Source organism: Erpetoichthys calabaricus, chromosome 13, assembly GCF_900747795.2.
Source record: "Erpetoichthys calabaricus chromosome 13, fErpCal1.3, whole genome shotgun sequence".
NCBI lineage: Eukaryota > Metazoa > Chordata > Cladistia > Polypteriformes > Polypteridae > Erpetoichthys > Erpetoichthys calabaricus.
Genome location: NC_041406.2, coordinates 106,813,547 through 106,834,635, shown reverse-complemented (window position 1 = coordinate 106,834,635; position 21,089 = coordinate 106,813,547). Strand labels below are relative to the sequence as shown.

Below are 21,089 nucleotides of genomic sequence, written 5' to 3'. Positions count from 1 at the left end.
ACTCCGCCTCATCCACACTATTAGCTTGTTCAGCATCGAGTGATCTGCAATATCCCACTCCGCACTTCTCCCCTTGCCACTTGCGATCCTGCTTCTAAAGTATTTGCCCACCCACCCGCTCATCCCTTGCCATCTCTGCAGATCATTAGATCTGCCTGTCCCTGTAGATCTGCGGCTGTCATCTCACAATGTCATGCAAGATGACAGCCGGGCACTCAACTAAATTAGCCGGGGCGGAGTGCTTGGCTAAAAGATGCTATGGAGAATACTGTTTTATGTGTTTAGGTGACTACTGGTTTTTGATGGCACAGAACTGAGAGGGGAGGCTTGAACAACAGCATCTTCCTCCTGGGTGATTCTGTTACTTATCTGATGCATTACAGGGATGCATTAATGAACAGTTTATTTAGCTGTACTTTTTTTGGTACAGTATCATTGTCATGTGTTCACAGGTCTATCTGTACCTATAGAAGGTCTGCTTTCTACTTGCGCAGCTTCTCAGAAGCATTCAGATGCTGCATTTTATAGGTAAAATTAACTGCAAGGTTTGGACAGCAGGATAAGAAAACATGTTTTGCAAGCATTATCCAACCAGCTTATTATGTCTTGGGCCTTTTCATAGCAGTTAATTTAACACTGATATATTGGATCGTTTTTCATCAAGTGCTTTATTGTTCTTTGTAACCTCACTTTAAACTGCATATCAGTTCTACCCAGCATAACGCAGACATGGTAGTCAAATGAACTGGCAGACTTGCCATTCATCCACATCTCTACCACCATCGGTGACAAACCACTTTTCATGTAATTTCAGCAGCAGACAGTCTGCTGTAAATTGTCAGTTTTGCCCATTCCAATTTATATAAAGTAAAATCACCCTAATGCATTCTGTCCATCCTCATAATCAATGTATTGTGAAATAAGCAAATACTTTTTGTTTAGAAATGAAAAAGTTCAGAGTCTCTTTTAATTTTAACTTGTAAGAAGATCCAATCACCTTATATGGACAAAATCTAATTTTGAATATGTTATAGGTCATTCAACCCACACCAGTCCACAAAAAATTCTACCCATATTCCCCTCAGGTGAAACAGCAGTATTATACTTTGATCCCTTTAGGCACAAAACATATCCTGTATCTGCAAAAGGTGAGTTTGTTTACAAGCTTTCCTTGGGCATGTTAAGAAGGATAGTAAATTACTTATCAACAAAAGCTGATTATATAAAGGCTTACTCAAACAAGTTTAGAAATAGTTAAACAATGTGACCAAGTTTGTGTCAAAAAGATTTACACTGTCTATAGGCTACATGCCTAATGTTTGATATAGATTCACATGTTCTTTCACAATATTCTAATATTCTAAGAGGTGTCTTAACCACTAGTAACGCTACATTTGTAAAACATGGATCATCTTAATCTGAAATTTATCAGCAGCTATAAAATATTACCCTTTCTGCCCATACTGGTAATTTTATTTTTATACTCCATCCTCAGTTTTACATGAGAATTGTCTGTCAATGACAGGGCTGAAATTGGTTAAAGAAAGAGATTGTTCATCGTATACCAGATTGAAGACTAATAATGAAGTTGCTAAATTATATCCACATTGTAAATAGAATTCAAAATGAAATATTGATCACTTCAGAATTAAAGTCTGTCTTTCTTTTACATTTTCCAATAAAGTTGGAAGCTACTTTAAAGATATCTGATATAACTTTTGTCGCTTGATGTTATGAGTCACATCACATGTGCTTCACATTCCTAATAGCAACTTTTATGCACTTTAATTTTTATATATATTTTTCATGAATCTGAATATCACGTAATGTTTTCTAAAAAGCCAAGGTTTAATGTGTAACAGGGTTTTTTTTATCACAGTTTTAAACCAGCAGTAAAATATAAGGTTAAGGTTGAGAGCATGTGCATTGCCACCTCCACCGCACAAAGAACCACCTGGATTGGGACACGAGTACAACGGGTGACACCTCTGCACCACACTGGAACAGTGTGAGGTTTTTTATGGTGGCTGGAGTGCCAATCCTGCCGCCAACCCCCAGGTTTTCCCTGCAAGTTGGAGGACCTGCTTGCAGGGTACCTTAACATAAAAGTTAAAACAATGTCACGCTTGGGTCACAGATTTGCACAGAAACACTGGAGGTTGTAGAGACAGGAACTTTATTCAAACACTGCAAACAAACATGTCTCTTTTTCAAAAGTTTAAATGTGCTCCTTGACAAGATGGAGATGACAGTTTCGTCTCACAATTAAAAGAATGCAAACATATCTTCCTCTTCAAAGGAGTGCGCATCAGGAGCAGGGAAGGACAGAGAGAGTGAGGCAAACAATCGATCAAAAATCAACAGGTGCTGTTCGGACTTTTAAGTCTGCAAAGTACTGCATGGATCGCGCGATAGATCGACCTCAAGTAAGCCCAGCAAGCAAGGGAGCAATGTGAAGGTAGTCTTTCAGCGTCTTTTTTTTTTTAACCTGTAGGGCTGTGATCAGCCCCCCAGCTCACCCCACCCCCCCTCAGTTTTATTCACATTTTCGTGAATCAAGCGACATTCCAAACCAGGCTCAAACAAGCGTGACAGGACATCAGCATTAACATGTTCAGAGCCAGGTCAATGCCTCACTGTAAAACTGTAAGGTTGCAAACGCAAAAACCATCTCATAAGACGAGAGTTCGTTTCCATCTGACGGTATAACCACTGAAGTGGAGCATGATCTGTCACTAATGTGAAATTTCGACCCCATAAATAATAATGAAGCGCTTCCACAGCCCATTTTATTGCCAAGCATTCTTTCTCAATAGTCGAATAATTACGCTCCCTAGGAAGCAATTTCCTACTCAAAAATGTGATAGGGTGCTCTTCCCCATCAAAAACCTGAGACAGGACGGCGCCTACACCAAATGCACTTGCGTCTGTCTGTAGAACAAAATCCTTGGAGAAGTTGGGATCCCGCAGAACTGGATAAGAAGACAAAGCAGTTTTCAAATCACAAAAGGCACATTCACAAACGTCTGTCCATACAATGGGGCGGTTTTTCCTGCCTCTAGTAAGATAAGAAAGAGGAGCAGCTCTATTTGCAAAATCAGGGATGAATCTTCTGTAATAACCTGCAAACCCCAGAAAGGCACGTACTTGTTTCTGCGTTTCTGGATGTGGATAAGCAAGCATCTCTTCCACTTTTCTAAATTGAGGTCGGAGTAAACCCCTGCCCATGGAGTAGCCCAGATAATGAGTCTCGGACATACCCAGTTTACACTCCTTGGGGTTAGCTGTCAAACCAGCCTGTCTTAAGCTTTCAAGGACAGCCTGGAGACATTCTAAATGTGTTTGCCAATCATTACTGAAAATCACGACATCATCGAGATACGCCCCGAAACACTCAGAATGAGGATGCAAGATGTGGTCCATAATACGCTGGAAAGTTCGAGGCGCGCCATGAAGACCAAATAGGAGTCTAGTAAATTCATAAAGTTCGTCAGGTGTCGCAAATGCTGTTTTTTCACAACTGTCAGCCTCAAGAGACACCAGCCAGTAACCTTTAGTGAGATCCAATTTGGAGATATAGGATGCCTGACCCAGTTTTTCCAACAGTTCGTCAACATGGGGGATTGGATAAGCATCAAATTTCAGAAGCGAACCGAGCTCTCTTGCTTTGGGACTTATACAACCGGACTACACCAGTCACTTTTACTTTCGCAAATTACACCCAATGCCAGCATCTTTTTGACTTCCTCGCGCACAATATTCCGTCATGCTTCTGGAATCCGATACGGGCGCATCTGCACCCTAATATGTGGTTCAGTAGTGATTTTATGTTCTGCAAGATCAGTCACGCCTGGCAAGTCTGAAAAAACATCAGTGTTCCATTTAATCAGAAGATAACAACTCTCTTTTGCGGGTCAGTCAAATCATCACCAATGGCAACATCAGTCTGAGAGACAGCAGCCAAGGAAGTGTAAACCCCCTGCTGGTCATGCCATTCCTTCAAGAGATTAACATGTAAAATCTGGAATGGTTTGCGCCGGCCCAGTATTCTAACCTTGTAATTTACCAGCCTCATACATTCCTCAATAATAGCAGGGCTCTGCCATTTCGCTAGGAATTTGTGCGGATCAGTTGGAATCAGTACCAGAACACGATCACCAGGTTTAAATTCACGGAGCTTACAGCGTCTATCATAAAGACTTTTCTGAGTTTCCTGCTCACGTCGCTGATGCTCCACAGCAATAGAAGAAAGTTTAGAAATTATTTCTTGCAATGAAATTACCCAATCTGCAAAGCTCGGCCCGTGAGCTGTTGTCCTGAATCCATTCCTCTTGTACAACATCCAAGACGCCTCACGGACTCCTGCCAAACAACAACTCGAATGGACTCAAACCAGTGGATAATAAAAGACAGGACAGAGTCCCAAGACGTCGGACCATCATGAGCAACTCGCCTGATCATCTGTTTTAAAGTTTTGTTAAATCGTTCAGTCAAACCATTCGTCTGTGGATGGTAAACATCCATCCATGCATCCATTATCCAACCCGTTCTATCCTATCTACAGGGTCACGGGGGTCTGCTGGAGCCAATCCCAGCCAACACAGGGCACAAGGCAGGAAACAATCCCCAGCCAGGGCGCCAGCCCACCACAGGGATGGTAAACAGTGGTACTCAATTTCTTAATAGCAAAGCTGTCACACAATTGTGTCATCACGCGAGAAGTAAAAGGTGTGCCCTGATCAGTTAAAATTTCTCTAGGGATGCCAATACGAGTGAAAATCTCACACAAAGCTTTGGCTACAGTGGAGGAATTGGCTTTTTTCAAAGCAGCCACTTCCGGATATCGCGTTGCATAGTCAACCAACGCAAGCATATATTGATACCCAGTTTTAGTCTTGGGTAGAAGGCCTACTATATCTATTCCCACCCGTTGGAAAAGGGACTTCCAAAATAGGTATAGGAGAAAGGGGAGCCCGAGGGGGTTTATAAGCAGAGACGATTTGACAATCAGGACAAGAAGTACAGAATCGCTCCACATCTTTCCCCATATTCAGCCAATAAAATCATTTTGATAAACGTTCTCTAGTCCCCAGGTGCCCACCCAAGATGTGAGAGTGAGCTAATTGCAAAAGAATGTCCCTATGTACTTCAGGTACAACTAACTGTTCAGTAAATTCCCAGAGTAAATGATTTGATATCACTCTAAAAAGGCAGCCGTCTTTCTCAAGAAAGTGCAGGGCTTTTAAGCCCCCGGATGCACGCTCTTGGTAATGAGAGTCACTAGCAGTGCGAGCCTGTTTAAATACATATTCTAATTAGCTATCAGCATGCTGCAAGCACACAAAATCTGTCTGCTCGCTATTGCTCGGTTCTTGTTCGGAGGTATTTGCAAGTTGAGAAGTTGTAGATGGGCCAGCCAGCTGCTCTGGGAAATTGGGGGGGCTGTCACATCTTCTTAAGTCTAAAGACTTCTAAGAAGTCTTTAACATCTTCATGTACACAGTGTATGTTTACAGTGTTACACAGATACCTTTTGTCAAGACAGTCACATCTGACAATACAAAGGTCACTTCCTGAGTCCAATAATGCTGAGATCTTGTGGCCCCCCAACTTCACCGAGACCATTAAGCCATCCTTTTTATCTGAAGAATAAGGAACACAGGAGCAACAAACCTCGGCGAGACTAATTTCTATTGATTGAGCAGGGGAAAGGTGACATTCCCTCGCCAAGTGGCCAAGTGGTTGATCACACCGGAAGCATCTTCGTTCAGCTCCACTGCTGCAATACCCACGGCGACGTCCACGGCCTCCTGCTTCCCCAGATATGAGTGCCACATTAACAGCCAGATCCCCCAGAGGTCTTCCCGAACAAACACGATTTTCAGGGTTAACAGCACGTTGAATCTCTAATCTCCATTCCAAACGATGAGCATTTCCTGGGCGATCTCTCGGAGGCTGCGGAACAGCATAAGGAGCAGCAAATCCACTGCTTTTTCTCCAAGCGGTTTGAGAACCCTCCAAACATCTGGCTATGATCATCAGCAATTCAACATCATGACGAAGGAATTCATGTTGGAGAACGGCAGGGATCCCAGCCAGCAGTATATTCATGACAACCTTTTCCACAATGCGCTCCATCTCGCTTCCCTCAAACCAGCAGTGAACTTTATGAATCAAATCTTGAATTTGTGCACGAATGGGACCGTCCATGTTCAGTTTCCAATCATGAAGCGCAAAACCTTTAGACAAAAAGCTCGTAGTTTTTCGTAAAACAACTTGCCGCTTCAAGAAATCATAATCGCCGAGTTTACCGTGAGGCACATTCCGTAAAGCAATTAAGGCATCCCCTGACAATGGGTGACAATGACAGCCTAGTTTCGTTTGTCCCATTCCAGCAAAGTCGCCACATGTTCAAAAGGTAAAAGAAACATCTCTGGGTCATCGGAAGGACCCATCTTCGACAGAACATCCTTGGAATTAGTAGGTAGAGCAGGAGCAGGTACCGGAGGAAGTGGGACATTTTGAGCTGTCTGAAACAACCTCTCGGCGTTCATCCGTGCGTTAATCTGTGTGTTCATCTGCGCAACCATTCCTGGTACCACTTGTCACGCTTGGGTCACAGATTTGCACAGAAACATAGGAGGTTGTAGAGACATAAACTTTATTCAAACACTGCAAACAAATATGTCTCTTTTTCAAAAGTTTAAACGTGCTCCTTGACAAGATGGAGATGACAGTTCCGTTTCACAATTAAAAGAATGCAAACATATCTTTCTCTTCAAAGGAGTGCGCGTCAGGAGCAGGGAAGGACAGAGAGAGAGAGAGAGAGAGAGAGAGAGAGAGGCAAACAATCAATCAAAAATCAACAGGTGCTGTTCGGACTTTTAAGTCTGCGAAGTACCGCGTGGATCGCACGATAGATCGGCCGCAAGTAAGCCCAGCAAACAAGGGAGCAATGTGAAGGTAGTCTTTCAGTGTCTTTTTTTTTTTTTTTTTTTTAACCTGTAGGGGTGCGATCAGCCCCCTCGTCACAACAAAGCTAGATGGAGACACTTCCAGAACTATGCTGTAAAATAAAAGTAATACATGCTCAGATAATCATTTTGCAGATCACAATGTCCACATTGATTCAGTTTTCTGAATACAAAGTAGTGCCAGCCCAATCCAGTCTAACAGTAAATGTGGTTCACTCAGAAAATGCCAATCAGCAATAAAATTGTCATAATAATTGCATCATTGTGAAGCTGGGATATAGTATAGCTCAGGGATGATCAATCCTACCTCCCATAATCAAAAACCTGGTTTAGTTTATCCAAATGGATTTTCTCCAGATTCTCTCATTTTCTGTTATGCTCCAGAGATGTCCATTTTAGGTCCACAGTCCTGGTGAGTGCTCTGTTATTGCAAGTTTTTGTTCAAACCAGTTTGACAATCTGAGTCATTTTTACGTATTCATTGTTTAACTAGCTGTTCGTTTTTATTTAGTAAAATATAGTTGTGATAAATGCTTAACTCTGACAATTAATGACAAGGATAGCAGACAGCAGAGCAAGTGATGGTAATTTCTTAAAGGTAGTTATTTTTGTGTTACTCACTTGTGCTAATTAATAAGTAATGGCATAAGTAACCAGAAAATTAAAAAGAATAAAATGCTAAAAAGAAGTTTGCAATTTGTGGATTGATGCAAAAAAAATATATTTATAAAAATTGAAGAAACAGTTTGCTTTATTAAAGTAGGAGTACAATTAAAAGTGGGCGGGATGAAAACCTATAGCCACAGGGGTCTCCAGGAGTGGAACTGAGTATGACTGGGGTAACCAATGTGTCTGAATTGTCCAAATGTGCGTGTGTGTGTGTTTGTGCGTTGGTGAGGGAGATTGTTAAATGGTCTGTCCAGAGTTGAAATCTACACCTTTCCCAGTGCTTCCAGGGTATGCCTTGACTGCTTGCATATCAAAATAGACAAAACTCTAGGAGAAAATGAATTGATGGATATGGTAAAAGAGACACCTCTGGATTATTCATATCATGTGACATCCTGTCACCTGTAATTGGCATCTCAGGCAGAATATGTATTTGAATTTTCTATGCTTTATTAAAGGAATAGTCCATTAGCCCAACTCCCATGCCACGCAGCTATGAAACTTATTTGTTTATTGAACGCTAGCCGACGCCCGCCATAGCATACGGCGGTGTAAGAATAGGAATGGCAAACGATGAGAAAGGAATTCAGAAGAAATAAATACTTCTTAAAAGACGCAGTGTGCATATAGAATTTCCGGCCAAGCAGGATTACATGTGAAAGTGATAAATAAATCAGGCTTTCCGAATTTACGTGCTATGGCCATGGAATCCTGATAGTTTTGTTGCATGTATCTTGGACTTCCTGGAAATGTGGACGGTAATATGATCATTTTGCCTACACGAATGTTATTTTCAGCGTTTGCTTGCAGTGCGTCTGATAGTTCGATGCGCAGATCTTGTTGATGTAATCTGAGATAGTTGAGACGCGCACCCTCTGTTTTAACATACGCATCTACAACGGACTGTTGGAATAGTTTGCCGCTGGAGTGCAAAATACTAAATGTATTCCTCATTGCTAATCTGTACGCATAAAATTGGCACTGAGTAAGCCTTATTCGCTTGACGGTTCTTTTATCGGGAACATGTTGTAAATCTTTGTGCCAGCCAATGTCTCCGTAAGGGAATAAAAGTGGGTAAACCATAGGATCGCAATTCATATTGAGTGTGGAAATCTGTTTACAAGAGTTGCCTATGGGATACATGCAAATGTCCCTTTTGGCAGCTGTTTCGCCATCTTCTCCGACGAAAATTGCTGCAACATCGGGGTTTCCTTGTAAACCATTCGTACAGATGCTGTTGGATTGGACTGAGTGATTTCATGCATGTGTTTGTATGATTTAGCGAAGGGGTTGATGGTTCTGAGCATGGAATCTAGCTGGAGAAGTACATTTTTGCTGCATGCAGAATTTGCTTTATTTTGTAAGCATACTTTAGTAGCTTGCGCTGTGTCAAAAACATACAAGTGTCCATATCCTGGAGAGGTAGAAGTGTTAGCGTATAGTGGAGAGGTTTGGTGATAAATTTGCCCGTGTATTTTAAAACAGTATGGTCCGTGGCCAGGAGGTTGAGTTATCTTTGCACCCATGGAATCAAATGCTAGAGAAGGGTAATATTCTCGAATGTGTTCACGATAATTTTTAGCTTCTGATGTTTGCTGTGTAAGAAGCTGTTGTAAAGACACAGGTTGCTCCCACTAGGGTGGTAAAGCTACTTTACTGTTGTGGCAGCACCTCGAGTACTTGTTGGATGTATTACGTTCATCAGGCCAGTATAGTGCATGACATGGAAGAGGACGAATAGGAATCGAGAAATGCCGTGTGGGCGGGACTGGTTTTGAAGTGGAAGCAGGACGAACCAGAAGAGAAATATATATGAGATATCCGATTAGCAGACTATAGTTGTTGCAAATTACTACAAAGAACCTTTGCTATTTTTGTTAATCACATCTTAACAATTTGCAAGGTAGCCCAAATTACAACTTAAAAACAAAACCACCTTTAGCCTATAAGTACATTTTTCTTATTTAGGAAAATGAACATGTCGACTTAATCTAGGCAAAGACTAGAGCAGAGCTGGTTTAGAATCCTGCCTTGGAAACTACGTTATTGATGCTGTGAGTAGTAGGTAAACATAAGTATGGTCTTGCCAGCTGGACAACCCTCAGATACTTAAACATTTCATATCTTTTCCTTTAACAAAGTTGATAGGAAGTATGTCCTTTGCGATCATGTTTGTGTTGAGCGCTATTGTCACACAATGTCACTATTCTGGTAGTGGAAGTAACATTTTTTGTTTTTCACCTTCATATAATTTTGCTTGGTTGTAGATAACCTATCAAATGCCAGCTTTACCTTGCAAAGGTTGCATTATACCTTATTTTGATTATCGTTTCAAAGACATTGCACATAACTCTTTGAAATAACAGGATTAAAACTAAAGAGATGCTTTATAATAATAATAATAATTCATTACATTTATATAGCGCTTTTCTCACTACTCAAAGCACTATCCACACAGGGAGGAACCGGGTAGGTTTCAGTTAGTGGATTATATACTGCAGTCTTTTCTTCTTGGCTGTGTGATTGTTCCCTGCAAAGGACAGGCTTATCGTTCACCACAACATTGCCTTGCTTTGCATTGTACTCTTTCAAACCCTGGCAGCGTTAGTCAGGAAATCTACCTCAAGCTACCACTCTGCGTATGTTAAAACATTTATACAAAGCTTACTAACCTTTAATCTAATAAAATTAAATTTATGCCTGTAACTTTTTTTTTTCAATTCTTGTTGTGGTCAATTGATTGCATATATACGCATCCTTATTCTATGACTCACTAGATGTCTCAGGATGTCTGGAGTATGTGCACATGACCACAACAGGCAATATCTTTTGCGTAATAATGCAGTACTTTTGCCTAATAACTCAATATTTGTACAAAGTAAAGCAATACTTATGCCTAATAACTGAATACTTGTACAAAATAAAGCAATTCTTATTGCAAAGTTTGTTTTTGTTTTTTTTGTGTGTTGGGAATAAGTTTTTGCATTAATCTGTCCAAAAAAGAACTATATTCTAAAATTAGGGTGTAGATAGAAGTAATTTAACTTTTAAGAATTATAAATAAAATCTTCAAATAAGCAAACCCCTCATTTATTGTTTGATTCTTAAAGTTTGTGGACATTTAAAAATGTAAAAATTGCACTTATCCCTAGGCTTTTTATATGCTCAAAGGTATTTAAGGAAACTTGCTAACAACAACTTTATTACTTTGTTTTAACTAATAGTAAGTAGTTCATTTGTTTTTTGTGTGTTTTTTTTTTTTTTTTGGACTGTGTAACAGTTTTTCTATGGTATCCTTTTAAGGGACCTAAACTTTATTTTGAGCCCTCATAGTACCAAAGCCGAGAATGAGAAGAGAATTATTATGGAAGCTGCAATTCTGTTCTGGCTCCTTCAAGACTTCTTTTAAAAGTAGGGCTTTTATTACCTAAACCACAGTGTGCAGACCATTGAAGGGGGTTAATAGAAAATATAATCAGAATAAATACCATTATCCTATTTATTGCTTTTATTTTGTCACTTATCATTTTGTAGTCCCTCTTCTCTCCACATACTTAGTTCTATTGCTGAAGTTAAAATAAGTAATTTATTTATGTTATTATGAGTTTGATAGGAATGTATAGATGGTCAAATTGTAGGGAGTAATTGAAGAAAAAATAAGTATTCAGCTCATGAAAGATTTGAAATATTAAAAGTACAACTGGAGGATGATGCTTTATCTCTATTATATTTCTTATACATTTTAAACTTAAGAAAAAATATTGGTTTGAATATAATTTGTGCTATTCAGGAACAGACGGGGGAGCCTGTATTTTCTTATTGTAAACTGTTCATCACAAGGATTTTATGCATACTACACTGAAGCTGGATATCCCACTTCTCAAACTGTGGTCACCATGTCATTTTCTAAGCCTGCTTAATCCTGAGTATGGTCATGGTGGGCTGGAGCCTCTCCCAGCAAGCATAGGGCACAAGGCAGGTTCAATCCATGCACAGGGCACATTAAATTTTATTTGCAGATTGATTAAACTAATCCCAGATATGAAATGCATGCACATCAGTATTCACTGTCTGCTCCATACACTGGCAGACATTGTGCAGTTAGAAAGAACGATGGTGAGCCAGGCAGTAGTGGAGAACATTTAACATTTCGCGTGGTCTTCAGTAGTTGCAGTTTTTACCCCAGTGCCATTAAAGGCTTGAGCCCAATGTTGCAAAGTAAAACAAAAAACACTTGTATTATATCCACAAATAACACTGTTTTTTAGCACCAAGAAAGTGTGATATTAAATATTCATGAGTCACCAATCTTGTTATTACTGAATAATTATTCACAAGGAAAGGAGCATGCTTGGCATTAAGCATTATGTGTCTATAGGGGACAAGAGGCAAAACAGAAATGTTTTCCTACACTACAAAGAGACAGGAATGAACAGGTTACCTTTCTTCTCATGCACAACATTTCCCTTATAAGCTTCCTCACAGTTAGATCAGTAAAGTAGTTGGATTTGGATTAAATTAGCCTCAAAAGGCAGTCCTTTTATTTTCTTTTGAAGAAAGGAGAGTCAATCATTAGTACTGCAGAACGTATCTTTAAGGCAGAGTTCATACCAAAAGCAGTGACTAGAAAGTTAGTGGTCAGCTCGAAAGTGCTGTTTTTAAGTGTACAGCAAAAAGTTAAATTGCTGTATTTGCGTTTCTTTCTAAATCCTTGCTGCTGTCCCATAACCATGCAGATGTCTTAAAGTAACGGTTTTCGGGGTAAAAACAAAACAGACAGACTACTTTGCAGAAGTAACAGTTATCAAACAAAGTGCCTGGAAAATACTCCTTTGTCAAACTGAAAATCAGTTAAACTGACCTTTACAAAAATACTTTGTAGAAGATTAAAAAAATGAGTTTAACAAATTGGGCTTTATTAAAGTATATTTAACTTAGATAATTAGTTTAAAGAAATTACATGTGTACTGTGTAAATTAGGACTCTACTAGAGTCATGTTTGTTCCTGTTGAAATACCTTTTTGTGTAAAATGTATTATTATTTTGGCATCTGATTTATTTTAATGTTATTCTAATTCTATAATTACACTTGCATTTGTTTTTGTTTTCTTTATATGTACTCCACCATTCTGCATGTTTGTCTGCATGGGTGCTGCCATATTGTTTATTTATAGCAATTAGCTTGTTGCTAGTCTCTTGGTACTGATAGTTTGTGACCTGTGATGTCATCCCACTTTCCCTGTAAAATATGGCGGCATGCATAACCTAGCATCGAAACTTTAATAAAATATAGGAAATGCTCTTCAAAGTAATAGTAACAAATGAATCTCTAGAAAATGAATTAATTTATGATATTAAACTTGGCTTTAGTCTAGTTATTGATTTTGGTTTAACATTTTGTCTTTAATATTCTGGCAATTTGTATATCAATCCTTGCTACCTCTGACAATTCCCTCATCAGTCACCAATAACTTAAGGCCTATTTGGATGGAATTACTTTCGCACCAGGAGGTGGGAAAAAGTAATTTTGGAAAACCTATTGCAGTACATTTTTTTAATCATGCAAAAGAGAGATTAATATATTGAATATGTTTTCACAGATATACCTCCTTTTGGCCATTTTTAGTTTTCATTCACTGTAGCCATAAATTTACATAATAAACATGCCATCAGTGTAACTCTTGGTAAATTTTAGTTTTGGCCAGTAACTCATTCTAAGTCACATGTACATTTCTGTCATATTCTGAAGTAAATCACATTTAGAAAGTTTGTAGATGATTATTAATACAGACATATTTACATCACTTAAGCAAGGCTAAAGTTTGTTGAGTAGCATGGGCAGCTCCCTTAATAATACAGAGACCATCAGAGAGGAAGCTTGTAGATTTCAGAAAACTGCTGTAATAATGTTGTAGCCCTTATCTACCTGGTTTTTCAGTCCTTGTTTCCAGTTTGCTAATCATGAAGGCAATAATGTAATGAATTATTATTATTATTATTATTATTATTATTATTATTATAATGTAATGGCATAACTTAAACTAGTCAAGGGTGATGCAGCCTAACAAATAGTTACAGTTAAGAGTTGCAGTGTAAATTCAATCAATATAGAGCCATTTAAATGTAATTATCACCCTAAACATGACTCGGTGACAAAAAAAAAAATGTGTCTTCATGTTTTAAGCAACTTCTCTTTCTTTTTCAGGCACTTGTATTTTTTACAGCTCAAGAATGACATTTTAGAAGGAAGGTAAAGATCAGCTTTTTCTACCTTCTTTAGTGCTTATCCAGATCCAACCTTCTCTTTTTTTTTTTTTTTTTTTTTTTTTTTTGTAAGAAGCATTAACATTAACCTAGATATCCTGTAAATAAAAATATCACAAGGCCAGCTAGATATTATACTTGGAGAGGATGTGCTTCTCAGTGGAATTACTGTATGTACTACTTCAGACAGGAAGCACTGTATAAAATGTCCTGGACATTTATAGCTTGAAAGCATAAGAAAAAAGTACTGTTATTTGAATTGCTGTTTTGATAAGATTGCGGTAATTGCAATAATTGTATTTTAAAATGTTCTTAAGATTTTTGATGCAATTCTACTTATTTCTCTTTAAAAGAATTTGGAAGAAACATCTACAGTATACAATGTAAAATTAAAAATTTAAATTTATAACTTTTAAATTTGTTTTTTTTTACTTGAATAGAACTCTCTAATTTATTATACTCATTAAATGCTTATTTTGATAATTTTAACTAAACATTTGTGCAAAAAATAGTTATACATAAATAGCAATATATTTATATGTATGTATGTATATGTTTATATATATATATAATATATATATATATATATATATATACAGGTGCTGGTCATAAAATTAGAATATCATGACAAAGTTGATTTATTTCAGTAATTCCATTCAAAAAGTGAAATTTGTATATTAGATTCATTCATTACACACAGACTGATGTTTAATCAAATGTTTATTTCTTTTAATTTTGATGATTATAACTGATATCTAATGAAAGTCCCAAATTCAGTATCTCAGAAAATTAGAATATTGTGAAAAGGTTCAATATTGAAGACACCTGGTGCCACACTCTAATCAGTTAATTAACTCAAAACACCTGCAAAAGCCTTTAAATGGTCTCTCCGTCTAGTTCTGTAGGCTACACAATCATGGGAAAGACTGCTGACTTGACAGTTGTCGAAAAGACAACCATTGACACCTTGTACAAGGAGGGCAAGACACAAAAGGTCATTGCTAAAGAGGCTGGCTGTTCACAGAGCTCTGTGTCCAAGCACATTAATAGAGAGGCGAAGGGAAGGACAAGATGTGGTAGAAAAAAGTGTACAAGCAATAGGGATAACCGCACCCTGGAGAGGATTGTGAAACAAAACCCATTCAAAAATGTGGGGGAGATTCACAAAGAGTGGACTGCAGCTGGAGTCGGTGCTTCAAGAACCACCACACACAGACGTATGCAAGACATGGGTTTCAGCTGTCGTATTCCTTGTGTCAAGCCACTCTTGAACAAGAGACAGGGTCAGAAGCGTCTCGCCTTTGGACTGCTGCTGAGTGGTCCAAAGTTATGTTCTCTGATGAAAGTAAATTTTGCATTTCCTTTGGAAATCAAGTTCCCAGAGTCTGGAGGAAGAGAGGTGAGGCACAGAATCCATGTTGCTTGAGGTCCAGTGTAAAGTTTCCACAGTCAGTGATGGTTTGGGGTGCCATGTCATCTGCTGGTGTTGGTCCATTGTGTTTTCTGAGGTCCAAGGTCAACGCAGCCGTCTACCAGGAAGTTTTAGAGCACTTCATGCTTCTTGCTGCTGACGAACTTTATGGAGATGCAGATTTTATTTTCCAACAGGACCTGGACCTGCACACAGTGCCAAAGCTACCAGTACCTGGTTTAAGGACCATGGTATCCCTGTTCTTGATTGGCCAGCAAACTCGCCTGACCTTAACCCCATAGAAAATCTATGGGGTATTGTGAAGAGGAAGATGCAATACGCCAGACCCAACAATTCAGAAGAGCTGAAGGCCACTATCATAGCAACATGGGCTCTCATAACACCTGAGCAGTGCCACAGACTGATCGACTCCATGCCACACCGCATTGCTGCAGTAATCCAGGCCAAGGGAGCCCCAACTAAATATTGAGTGCTGTACATGCCCATACTTTTCATGTTCATACCTTTCAGTTGACCAACATATCTAAAAATCCTTTTTTTGCATTGGTCTTAATTGATATTCTGATTTTCCGAGATACTGAATTTGGGACTTTCATTAGTTGTCAGTTATAATCATCAACATTAAAAGAAATAAACATTTGAAATACATCAGTCTGTGTGTAATGAATGAATCTAATATACAAGTTTCACTTTTTGAATGGAATTACTGAAATAAATCAACTTTGTCATGATATTCTAATTTTATGACCAGCACCTGTATATAAAATGAATGAATGAAAAGAAAAAGCTGCATAGACTGCGAGAGAAAGCTGGACACTTAATATCAAAAAACAAAGAGCAACAGACCTGCATTGTTAATCTCTCCTCATACACACCAAATGAAGCAGAGATTTCAGTACTTGCAAAGGGAGTCTCATATTGTTGTCAATGGGCTTTGCAGGACATCAGACACTGGAGTGATATGGAAGAATTCTTCAGAAAACTCAGGCTTAAAGAATTTTTCCACAAGAAAGAAAACAGTAACACACAGGAACCAACAACAAGCAGTTACCACAACCCCACTAATAAATTAAAATGGACACCAGAAGCTGGCAGAAATTTCACCCTGGAAAATTATATAGACTGCTTCCAACAGAGAGTGAAAACAGGGATCTTAAACAGGCAGGAAAATCAGATAGAAAACATTACTGTTGATGAACAGAGAGACATACATTAACTAAGGGAAAATACAGAAATCATTATCAAACCAGCAGACAAAGGGGGTTGCTTTAGTTATCATGAATACATCAGACTATATACAGGAGGCACAAAGACAATTGTCTAGTACTATACATTATTACAAACTACAGGAAGACCCCACAGATCTCTACAAGAAGGAACTAAAAAAGATAGTAAGTAGCTTTCCCCTTGACGTCAGGGATCATGTAAACAGTTTAATTCCTGAGAACCCCAAAATGGGTTACTTCTACATGCTTCCTAAAATCCACAAAGAAGGGATCCCAGGAAGGCCTATAGTCTCAGGAATTGGCTCCCTTACAGAAAATTTTCCAGGTTGGCCGGAATGCATCCTTAAACCCCTCGCCCGCAATACAACCAGCTACATCCAGGACACCACTGATTTCTTTAAAAAAAACTGTCTGGTACAGGCCTCTTATCTGAGGGAACCTTACTTGCCACAATGGATGTTGTGGCACTTAACACAAACATCCCACATGATGATGGCATATTGGCATGTGAAGTGTACCTCAAACAACATGACTTACCACAGAGTTAGTTATACAAATGATAAAATTTACTCTGGCACAACATTTATTCTCATTTGGACATGACTTCTACTTGCAACAAAAGGGGACTGCAATGGGCTGTCGGTTTGCACCTCACTATGCAAACCTATTTTATGTCAACATGCATCTTAAAACCAATGTTGTATCTCCGTTACATAGATGGCATCTTCATAATCTCGAATGCCAGTGAAAAGGACCTTCTCCATTTTCATAATGAATATAATTCATTCCACCCCAACATAAGGCTGAAGCTGAATTACTCCAAAACAGAAGTCCGCTTCCTTGACACTACCATTTAACTGAAAAATAACACCCTTTAACTTCTGTTTTTCACAAACCGACAGACAGACTGACCTACCTGAGAAGTGATAGCTTCCACTCCAAGCATATAAGACACTCCATTATTTTCAGCCAAGCAATACGATTCAACCGTATTTGCTCAGACCCGACGGACCGGGATAAACAACTGCAGGAGCTTAGACAAGATTTCAGCAGACAAGGTTATACCCCCAAAACAACAGACATTTTAATAAGAACTACTGCCATACCTATAGGAAGATATCCAGGTCCTGAGGCACAAAAGCATGTTTACTAGACTTGAAAGGACATCATTCATTGTTCTTAGACTTCAGTGTTATCGGTTTAGCTCTTACAAATCCCACATTTACATTGCACCTGTCCTTTAGTCGGGATCATATGAAATACTGCATCATTAGTCAAGTCAAATTTCTCTGGGGTTTAAAACGGTCCGCTGTGTTGTACAAAAAATGTCTCTTAAGTTGAATTGATTGAACAGTGGAGGGTGGCTTTGAGCATTACAATTGTTTATTATTTGTGTCCTTTGGTTCCTTTTGTGTATTGATACATTTATATTTTATTTTATGAATGGCATACAGTTTTTTCATTGGTCCTAATGTTTTCACATCCCAGCCTGTACAGACTTTGAGGTTCTAGGTTGTACAGCTTCCCTACACATAATTTCAAGGACTTTCTGTTAGGTTGATTGATGACTCTAAATTAAGCTAGCTTGAATGAGTAAAGTTTTCTGAGTCAGCATGCTCTGCAGCTGATTGACATGTTGTCCATATTTTGTCCAGGGACTTGTTTCCTTACTGCTATGATGATAGCTTCATGCATCTTCATGATCATGCTTTGGAATAGGTGGGCTGGGAAAATGAATGAATTATAATCTGATTATTTGCAATGTTAAAGAAACATATGAAGACTCACAAAACTTGTCATAAGTACTTTGAATAAGTGTAAGTGAAATCTATGTCAATTGTTAGCTGTAATCATTAAAAGATTATTTTCAAATAACGTAAATGTAAAAAATTGTGAAATTTTAAAAGTTGCTGTATTTTTATGCTTTTTGTGTTGGTCTGCAGATAAGTCAAATTTCATGTGTAAATATAACAAACCAAAAAAAATATTAAACTTGAAACTTTGAAGGGAGTGAACAAATGATTATTTCTTCAACACAGTAAATAAACTATGCAATTTCATCCTCAGGTTAAAGTGTCCCTCTAGTTCATCTGTTGTGCTTGCATCCTATGCTGTACAGGGTAAGTATTGACTTACTTATTGACTATTGCAATTGAAATATTTCCGTAAAGATTTGTTCTGTCCAGATACTGAGCTTGTTATTTGCAGTTAATTTATTTTTCCCCAAAGTCGATGTTTTGCTTATCACTTTTATAAAATTGTAAGTACAGACGCAAACAAAGTGTATGTGTGTACTGTATAATATTAACAAAATGAGCAGCTTACTACTGAAAATGGCAAATATAGGAGTGAGTGGGGATCGAACCGGGACTCTTGATTACACTTGGTTTGCGTCTGTACTTGTGCTGTTACTTAGAGAGTCAGATTGGGGGGAGGGGTGATGTTAGAGTGCGTGAGCTTATTCAGGGCAGCAGGAACAACGCACATGTTGATCTTTTTTTTTCTTTCAGTACATGTGCCTTCCCTGTTTATTTATATATCTCTGCCTGTCTGTGTCTCTATTACGCAGTGCTCTGTCTGTCTGTGTGTTATGGATCTTGAAAATAACAGTTATAGGGACAGTTGTTCATGTTAATTGCAGTCTCAATTGTTAAAAAAATATTTTAAAAGGAGCATCCCACATGAAAATATAACGATCTCATTAACTGACAGTGCATACCAATTTATAAATTTTATGTCCGTTTTGAGGTTAAAAAGAAAAAAAAAGCAACACTTTATCCCCAGCGGGGAATCGAACTCAGGTCTGTGAGGCACGGCAAAGCTGCTGTGCTCTAAGAAGCAAATCTTGGTGCGCTACGCCACGGAAACAGTCGTATAATCCTTGAAGCTTTTGTGAAAGTGTTTATTTGATCTTTGGAACTCAGGCTTTACACATTCTATAGTTTATGCCTACTACATTTTGTAACATTTATTACTAAAATATGAAAAAGTTTCTGTTTTAACAATGTGTTTACACAGATTACTGTAGAAACGGAACACACATGAAATGCGTGTGTTCCAAATAACGATCTATTATTTCCACTCTAAAACTCCACTTCACTCCCAGATAATCAATCAAGGTATGAGCTGGGAAAAGTTCATGCACGTTCTAAGTCGGTGGGGGGATGGAATACCCGGCTGCTGGCAGCTTGTCTTTTATCAGCACATTTAGAGGACAAAGGATGCTGGCGGAGAGGTGTGAACGGATTTAAGAAGCGATTTAAGGTGGGCCGGATCTACGAGTTTTTTCGTAGGCTCTGGTAATTCTAGTGTTAATGTGAGTAGCAAATGGGTACTGACCCAAAGTAAATTGCTAGTAATTTCAATATGTTCTCTATATATTGTATGCTATTGTATTTTCCGGCGTCCTTGGAATTTTTTACATGGAAATTGGAGGCCTCAATGAAATTCAAGTAAACCATTAAATAACTCAGAATGTTCATGGGATTATCATTGAGAGGAAGAAGGAGAACTTTTAAGAAGCTTTGAAAATTAATGGATACAACATCCTTAGAGGAAATAGTTCCATTAGTTTTAAGGATCGATGATGTTTAAGCAGTTGTAGTGAATGTAAGCACTTTATGCAGTTTTTCTGAGTTCTTTTTGTTTTGTTAATTTTATTGCAGCTTAGAATTTAGTTTCAATTTCATTTTGTATTTTTATTTAGGTTTTTGTCTTATTTTAATTTGCCATCTTTTTTTGAAGCTACTGCAATGCCATCTTGTTTTTGTTTTTTTTCTTGCCACAATGCAGCAGTTTGTTGTTTGAGTTGTAGCCCTGGATGTCGCATCATGAGGCATCAGTGTGGTTATCTTTGTCTGAGCTTTTGGGTGCTTTTCTAAAAGCATTTTGCAGAAGCCTGGTGTTTGATAATCTGGTTGCTTTCTTTTTTGGTTAGGAATCGTTGACTTGAGTTTTGTTTTTGATATTGGCCTTGATACATGTTTGTTTCTCATTCTGCTTACAATCCTCCACTGTGTTTCTTGAATATTGTTTCCTGTCATTGTCTACTCTGCTGTCCAACTGCAGTTTCCATCCTATAGCAGCACACCAGGAACTCTGAAAGCACTGAATATTTTGGAAGAGCTTTGCCTCACACACTTATTCAGTGTTGTACGGAAGAGGGCCAGTGGCTTGGGACTAGCAGACTGGGTTGGTGTTTACTGTTTGTAAAAAGAGGGACTGGATTGAGTGTTCCATTTAACTAGGGATCACTCACACCTCAGTATCTTTGGGAATGCCTTTGTTTGGCTGTTGGAAAAGAAACTCCATTTAATCGTTTAACCTTACACATTGATTGTTACAAATCTATTCTGTCTGTTTATCCTTACACAGATTTTGACAGCTCATGAGTGGTGGTTTTTTTTTTTTTGGTTTTTTTTTAAATCCAGTCTATATGTGCTTTGTGAATATGCATAAAGTTTATGACCATCTATCACGTTGATGTGAGAATATATTGTCAAATGAACAGCAAGCAGATGCTGA

General features: G+C 38.3%; 1 protein-coding gene across 1 annotated transcript in view; it reads left to right on the top strand.

Annotated features, from left to right (window-relative positions):
* Window positions 1–21,089, top strand: part of ptpn3 (protein tyrosine phosphatase non-receptor type 3) — a 363,093-nt gene that overhangs the window by 193,130 nt on the left and 148,874 nt on the right. The window contains exons 6-7 of the mRNA XM_028817422.2: window positions 13,849–13,893; window positions 18,633–18,685. Coding sequence (XP_028673255.2) covers window positions 13,849–13,893; window positions 18,633–18,685 — 98 coding nt within the window. The remainder of the gene's footprint in view (window positions 1–13,848; window positions 13,894–18,632; window positions 18,686–21,089) is intronic.